The 8,393-nt window shown below is 44.1% G+C and overlaps 1 protein-coding gene across 1 annotated transcript in view; it reads left to right on the forward strand.

Moving 5' to 3' along the window:
- The window catches only part of LOC106821620 (serine/threonine-protein phosphatase 6 regulatory ankyrin repeat subunit B-like), a 10,340-nt gene extending 2,130 nt beyond the window's left edge, over positions 1-8,210 (forward strand). Inside the window, exon 2 of the mRNA XM_014826511.1 lies at positions 3,518-8,210. Within this exon, the coding sequence (XP_014681997.1) occupies positions 3,518-7,767 (4,250 nt within the window). The 3' untranslated portion in view covers positions 7,768-8,210. The remainder of the gene's footprint in view (positions 1-3,517) is intronic.
- The last annotated feature ends 183 nt before the right edge of the window (positions 8,211-8,393 follow it).

The raw sequence follows: 8,393 nt of genomic DNA on the forward strand, positions 1-8,393 counted from the left end.
AGTCCTATATATATAAGGTCAGTAGTGCAAGTGCAGCGCAGCTGTGAGCAATGGCGGGAGCCAGTGTTTGTTGCAGTGAGGCATCTTTTGGACGGAATTTTACAGGCAGTGTCAGGCAATAATAGGTAGAGAGTACCTGGATAATAGGAAACTTAAGATTCGGCTAGTTAAATAGATTTCATAATTTATTTAGATTATAGTTTTTATTGAAACGCTTTTCAAGTGTTGTGTCAGCCACAAGCCTTGTGAATGTCAAAAAAAAAAAATGTAAACATGAAATGTATTTACTTCAAAGTCTTCATGTTTCTCTACTCTATTTCGGATAATTACCCGTAATGCGCGGTCAAATGCTTCTCTGAAACACAAGTACACCGCACGGCCCGACTGTGCACAAACAACATAGACAGGGCACTACGTGAGGTGCTACCTCCGCCGACATGTAATATGTATGTGTTACGAGCTGGCTTGCTTTGACGCTCGCTGGCTGTCTCGCGCTGACCGCCCTTGACGCGTACTATCGAATCTGCGCGAAAATACTAACACACGGGAACACACTAACGCACCTGAGAGCGATCACACTAACGCTCCTCCACTCCGTTGGGCCCGGGACGCCAACGACGGCGAGGTTATAATGAGATAGAGAGTTTGACATTTTTTTATGATCATGCTTTGTTTTTGCACAGGGCGATGCGGGCTCCCTGTACTTGCTGGTGTTGTCCGGGCTTACATAGAAGCGATTCTTTTCGACCGGCTTTTACGGATAATTATCGCCACGATAGTCAAGCGACAGTAAGACGCTCGCGAACATTAAAGGAGGATCACGTGTTTACTCTAGGTTCTAGGGTTATTTTCTTCGGTTAATTTAGGTTAAAAATTCGCTTACGCACCGGCGTGACATAAAAAGTTTCTGGCCATGGTTTCCGAGGGATCACCATTAGGAAAATATTAACTTACAGAAAAACAATGTTGTTAAACTACCAACGAGCTTGCAGTCTTGAACCTACGTAAACCGGCTCGACGGTTTCACACGGTTATTGGCGCCACTCAAAGTGCATGGTTGCTGATGAAGTTGCGAAAACCACTTTTCTCAGCCAAGGGCCTACAGGACGTCGTCACGAGCGGTGTGTATCTGGTATTTGATTAATTTGAAAAAGCCCAAAAAACCATTCATGGTACCGCAGAGATACTGTAATAAACGACATATAGTTTCCAGTATATTTAATGTGATAATTTGTCCTAAATGAACTATGTCTCGCGTTAAATAGCTTTTAGGTTATGAATATATAATTGGCTTAATTGAGACGTTCCAAGTGCCTGTGGCCCTAGCTCTAGAACTATAGCCCTTCACTCTGGCACAGGGCTATAGCACAAACTATACTGCTCCCACGAGAAACGGATCACAGAAAAAACGAGGGCAGTCTCATGGGGGTGTGGGTATAGCACTGGCGTATGGTGTACGGTTTGTCAATTTAGTCCAACCATATGTCGGTTTACAAACACACACCATATTTTCCGCAAACCATACACATTGTAACGCCACCAACATGTTATTTATAAAAACCTTATCTTACTTTACAGAAACACGTGTACATTTTTCCTACCAACAGGATTCGTGCGCCACCGAACCACAATTCCCCCCACACTAGTTTGCTAAACCAACACTATACTAGTAGTTTGTCAGCGAATGATACAAGTATAGTTTGCGCAGAAAGATGGTTTTCCGTGCGCAGTGTGCAACCTTTGACCTGCGTACGTGGCTCGATAACGTAGCCTTGGGCGCATATGTCGGTCGCCGATTCCGAACCCCCCAACGCCCACCACTCCTATTGAGCATGCTGGCGCATTGTAAACAGCCGTTACCCCCCCCCCCCCCCCGCGCGGTATAGCTCATATAGGCTAATATATATATGCATGGCTATGGACTCTAGAAAAGTGTACTAACTATCATATGGCGAGAACGACTTGAGTTACATTTCTAAAATTCTAGATACATATATTAAAACACATGTCTTAGCTGTGGTCTCTATAAATTCTGAATTTAGTAACGCACGAATAGTTTAATTAATTACCAACTATATACGCGCTGTATCGCTCATAGGCTAAAATTTCCACGCGTTTGTGAGATTATTCCCGAAATTGTCAATTTCAACGTTATGAATCTAACATGTTTCCATATGTATCTACAATTTTAGAAATGTAACTCGATTCGTTCGCGCCATATGATAGTTAGTACACTTTTCTACCGTCTATAGCCGTGCGTATATTTTTGGTAATTAATTGAACTATTCGTGCTTCAATAAACTCAAACTTCACGGGGAATATAGCTAAGACTTGTGTTTATATGTATCTAGAATTTTATAAATGTAACTCAATTCGTTTGCGAGATATTAGAGTCACTTTCCTACGGCCCATAGCTTAATAGCGCATGTTGGTAGTGGTGGTGGTGGGGTAACGGCTGTTAACAATGCGCCAGCATGCTCAATAGGAGCGGTGGGCGTTGGGGGGTTCAGAATTGGCGGCCGCCATATGCGCCCGAGGCTACGTTATTGCGCCACGTACGCAGGTCAAAGGTTGCACACTGCGCGCGGAAAATTATCTTTCTGCGCAAACTATACTTGTATCGTTTGCTGACAAACTACTAGTATAGTGTTGGCAAATAGTGTGGGGGGAATTGTGGTTCGGTGGCGCGCGAATCCTGTTGGTAGGAAAAATGTACACGTGTTTCTGTAAAGTAAGATAAGGTTTTTATAAATAACATGTTGGTGGCGTTACAATGTGTATGGTTTGCGGAAAATATGGTGTGTTTTTGTAAACCGTCATATGGTTGGACTAAATTGACAAACCATACTGATACACCATACTGGTGCTGATTACAGTTGCCAGGCAATTAACATGTTTATGATTTGCCAAACAATTAAGTGCCAGTTCACCCCATGCATGAGTAATGGGCTGCCCCTGTGTTTTTGCCTACATTTCGGAAGACGGTACCCACGCGAGTATGTGGTAGCAGTACCGTTGCCCAGTTTCCACAAGTTTGTGCTATATAGCCATGTGGCAAAGCGAAGGGCTATAGTTCTAGAGCTACCTGCAACCTATCACTACGGACTAAAATTCTTCTCCTTATCTTTGAAATTTCTATTACATGGTCCATACGGAATGTGCAGGTTTGGGAATTTTTGATAGCTAGGTTTAGGTATCATGTCGTGGACTCGCTCTAGAACTATAGCCCTTCGCTCCGCTTCCTGTCGCGGAGCGAAGGACTATAGTTCTAAAGCGAGTCAAGGACCTGTTCAATGTTGTTACCCTACGGGTTTACAATATTATTTATCTCGGATATGCAGCCACGTGCCAAAATCACGTGGCAGCATATTAATTTTCCAGTCGCGTGCCAAACTCCCCAATCAAATCGGTAGCTTACAAAACTCTTCAATTAGTAATGGTTAGACTATATATAGATGTGCGCCTTGTTTAGTGTAATGTCAAGTAGTTTAATACTCGCATTTGTCTGTGTTTTCAGATATGAATACGTTATTAGAAGCATGCTTCGAAGGTAGGGTTGGACCGGCAAGTCAACTCCTCAATGAAGTGAACTTCTGTAAGCAGCAGGTGACGACACCAGCCTGTGTAACCACTAACAGAAGAAATCTCTTGGACAGTGGGGAGACATACTATGACATCAACGATGCTTTGCATGTTGCATGTTGTGGCAAGAACTTGGAAATTTTAGATTTGCTGCTCCACCATGGGGCTGATCCCAACAAATCGACAATGGGTTCAACATTCCAATTTGCGTACGAATTTAAAAAGCTATCTAAATGTCTCCCGTCCTACTTCCTAACAGCTGAGAGGTTTCAAGGACAGGCATTGCATTTCGCAGCATATGCTAATAACACGTCCATCATTGAGATGCTACTTGACCATGATGCAGACATAAATGGAACTGATTGCGTTGGAGCGACCCCTCTATTAATAGCTGTGAAGACGGGATCTATAGAAGTATCCAAGCTATTGTTAGAAAGAGGTGCAAGTCAAATATGTAAAGATGATGGTACCACTCCCCTTCATGCTGCTTTAGGAAGTGGAAACTGTGAAATTAGTGCAATTACATCTGCATTAAGTAATGTGGAAAATGTCTCCACTAGATCACTGCTAGTTGAGATGTTATTGGAGCATGGAGGCAACCCAAATTGCACCAATAAGCGAGGCCAGACACCTCTACATCGAGCTTTTGCTGATGTAGCAGTAATCAAGATTCTTTTGAAAAACGGTGTCGATTGTCATGCATCCGATAGCAATGGTCGTACGGCATTGTTGAATGCATCATGGTGCATTCACGAGGAAAATCATTCCATTCAGACAGAAGCTGTGAAAATTCTGCTTAAGCACGGCGCAGACCCGAACGTAGCTGACAGCTACAAACATCTACCTCTGCTCTACGCCTGCAGATCTGCAAATCCCGATGTCGTCAAGCTTCTGCTAGATTTTGGCGCCAATGCAAACGTGTTTGACATCCGTGGCAATCCGGCACTGCACCTGGCTCTCAGGATAGAGGAGGACGTACTAGAGAAGCAGCCAACAATGAGTGCAACACAGCTGGCGGCAAAGCGCGAGGTCATACACGACATTGTCAAAGAGCTCCTCGAGCATGGTGCTGACCCAAGCATGCCTGAACAGACGTGGGGCAAGACGGCTCTGCACATCGCCTGCAGTAAAGGTCAGCTAAGCATCGCCCGCGAATTGCTGATATTTGCGGCCGACCCAAACATACGCGACAGCGATGGTAATACGCCACTCCACCTCTTGCGTGATGGTGTCACCCGGAATAGCATGAGTCATGAAATCGCGGCGGTCCTGTTGCAGTACGGTGCACAGGCAGATATCACCAACCACAGTGGCGACACACTGCTACATTACGCATGCAGATCATTCAACAGGTCCCTCATCGACACTTTGCTAGATGGTCAAGCTGAACCAAACGTGCAAGATCGATTAGGAAACACATCCATCATGCTTTTACTGAAGCGCATAGGTCGTTATCACAAGACGATGTCAGAATCCGAATACAACTGTGCCAAGATGACTATTGAAGCCCTTCTTGATCGTGGTGCAAACCCAAATGTGTCAAACAATACTGGACAAACTCCGATGATGCTTATGTGTCTCCACTGCGACTGTGACACCATCAAAGTGCTGTTGAAACATGAAGGGCTTCCTCAGCACAGGTTATGTAAGTGCGACAGTGACTTCCTCGTGTTTTATAAACGAGTTTTGAACCACAGACCGTGGGTTAATGGCTATCATCAGCTACCACCACTAGATGTAGGAAATCCAGAGCAGACAGCAATGTGCTTCATTGATAATGGTGCAAAAATAACTCCTGATGTGATTTCGTATGCATGTAGAGCAGGGCACTTTGCAGCTCTCAAGTACATGGTATCTCAGGATGTGGACCTGAACATTCCAGACTCATGTGGGGTTTATCCCTTATTCTATGCTTGCAGCAGTCCTAATGCAAATCTGTCAATTGTACGGTTTTTACTTGACAGTGGAGCTGACAGCAACGTATGTAATCCAGATGGGTATCTGCTACCTTTGTCGTGTGACAGCAGCAACTTTGATGTCGCAAAGGTTTTGCTACAGTATAATGCAAATCCAAACCTCTATTGTGAGAACACTGGTTCACCTCTCCATGTCGTACTCAAGTATCGTACTCCAAACGAGCGGCTGTCCTACGATTCACAGTTGGAGATTATCAACGCTTTACTTGAGCACGGAGCTGAACCAAATGTCGTCATCTCAAAGGTATCCGCACTACAGCTTGCTTGTAAAAACAGTTGCGCAATCATTGTTGAGAACCTTCTGAATCACGGTGGTGATGTACATCAAAAATCTGATGGCAATAAAAGCCTGCTCCACTCTGCTGTGTTCCACCTGGAAAGGGATTCTGTCGTAGAAAGAGAGATAATTGCATTGTTGTTGAAACATGGGCTCGATGTGGACACGGCTGATGACTTTTGCAATACGGCACTCCATTACGCGTGCGATGCAAGACAGTTTGCGACTGTGTACTTCATGTTAGAGCGAGGAGCATCTACTCGCGTTGCTAATCATGTGGGTGACACACCACTTCATCTGCTTCTTGGCTGCTGGTTAGATGCGTCGCAGACAGCACATCAGGAGCAACAGGGACGTGTCAGTGACAATCTGTCTGATGTAGCAAACTTTGTGAGAGCCCTCATCCAGCATGGAGCAGATCCGTATCAGGCAAATAAAAAGATGGAAACTCCTATGTATTTAGCAGCCAACATGGGAAGCATTCCTATCTTGCAAGCACTGCTCAGTGCATGTGATGGCAAGGTAACTTTTTCTGCCGAGCAGGGCAAGTCGCCTCTTATAGGCGCTGCTCTTGCTGGCCATGATGAGGTTATAGAGTACCTTACCACACTCCCGGGGTGCTGCCACAAAGACAGCATCAAGTCTTTCCAGCTGTTGAGCACAACTAAGTGGAATGCAAAAACAAAAGGATGCCAGTACCTTAAGCGTGCCCTAGAATTGCAATCGGCAGACACAGAAACAGTGCAAAGCAGCATGCTTGCACACGAATCACCTGAAACTCGTTCACACTGCCACACACTGCAAGAGCTTCATGTGCTAGAAGCATCAGGCAGTGAAGAGGATTTCTGGCACGAAGCACTGTGGATCCAGGAGAAGCTTCTTGCACCTATGAACCCTGATCTTCAACTCACTCTTATGGAAAACATCTGCCAGCAATACCAGCAGGAAGAGAACTACGTGAAAAGTATCCCATTGTGGGGAAAAGTGATAGAAATTCACTCCCATCACATCGAATCATTAAAGCATGAAAGTACGAGCTTTGATGTGCTCGAGAGGTGTTCGAAGATTGTGCGACCGGTAGAGCTGCTCGCAGCGGAAGTCACGGCAAACATCCGACAAGGTGTATTGGATGATGCGTTAATGAATAACATTAGGCAGGTCATTGGGCTACTTGTTGACGTTGTGCAGAAACTTGGCCGCCACGCTGTTGCTTGCATGGAAGGTGACTGCTCCAAGATGAGCCTCTCACAAGAGACCAAGTTACGACTCATCCAGAAGAGAATACAGGCTGTAGCATGCAGTTATGATACCCTCTGGTTACTGTTCGCTCTGGCACTTGATGAGAAGAACTTCACGGCTTGTAACTATATGCACACTAAGCACTTAGTTGCAACATTGAATAAAGCCACTCGCGGGACTGGAGTTCGGGCATTTTTGCTTCATGGGCTTTGTGCCAGCACACACATTAGAGATTTGACCTCAGCTAGCCAAAGCATCTCTAGTCGATCATTCAGACCTAAGGACCTCATAGGTGATCACATGAACATACGTTTCACGAGACTTTTGTCGCTAATGTTGGAGTGCGGTTATGATGTAGCGCTGAAAGATACTGAGGGTAACACACCGTTACACTATGCCGTAGATCAGGTTCCTCTTGAAGAAACTGCCGTTAGCATGCGTCAGTATGCTGTTGTCAAGCTATTGCTTGAATATGGAGCACACGCTGACTCGTGCAACGAGGCAGGTTTGTCACCATACATAATCTGTCAGAGTCGTGGTGATGGCCACATCAGAGCACGTATAAAAAGCGCTGTGTGTCAAGCTCACATGCTGAGTCTCATGTGTACCACTGCCCGCGTGATCAAGCGGTCCAAACTACCCTATGAGCAATTATTACCAAATGCACTGGTCTCATTTGTAGCATTGCACTGAAGTAAAGCTATTCTTCGCATTTGACCAATGTATACGTTTGTAGAGATTGTAAAGATTGAATGATTATAATTATTGGTAATTAACCTAGTGATGGGACATGTGACAGTGATATGCTCTTGTGTGTCTAACAAAGATATTTTAATTTTTTTGAATTTCTTCAACCGGAATGGATTGTATTTTATCTAAAATAAGCCTGTGCTGTTAGAAATAATTATAACACAGAATCGGGCCAGCGTGATGTATAAGAAATGTATCCTTACAGTATACAGTAGAATATCGATAATGGTTTGTAATTGAATTGAATACAGTAATAGTTTGCAGATGTTTCAATAATTTCTTCTTTATTATTAAATCGAGGAATAATTGTAAATCAATATGTATCTAAACGTGTATTGCTGATTGAATATCATTCTTATGCAAAATATTATTCCTATGGCAAAGCACTGATTTTTTTTTATTTTAATGAAAATCGTCTGCAGCTGCATGATGTAATAAACCGTACACCCAACTGCGCTGCTGTGGCGTTAGTTGGAATCACTAATAACTAGAGAACTCGGAGAGCACAGACCTCCGCCAAGGCAGCTGAATTCTGTCACTGTGAAAAATTTTATTAATTAATTAATTAA

The sequence above is a fragment of the Priapulus caudatus genome, unplaced genomic scaffold (assembly GCF_000485595.1).
Source record: "Priapulus caudatus unplaced genomic scaffold, Priapulus_caudatus-5.0.1 Scaffold79, whole genome shotgun sequence".
Classification (NCBI taxonomy): Eukaryota; Metazoa; Priapulida; class Priapulimorpha; order Priapulimorphida; family Priapulidae; genus Priapulus; species Priapulus caudatus.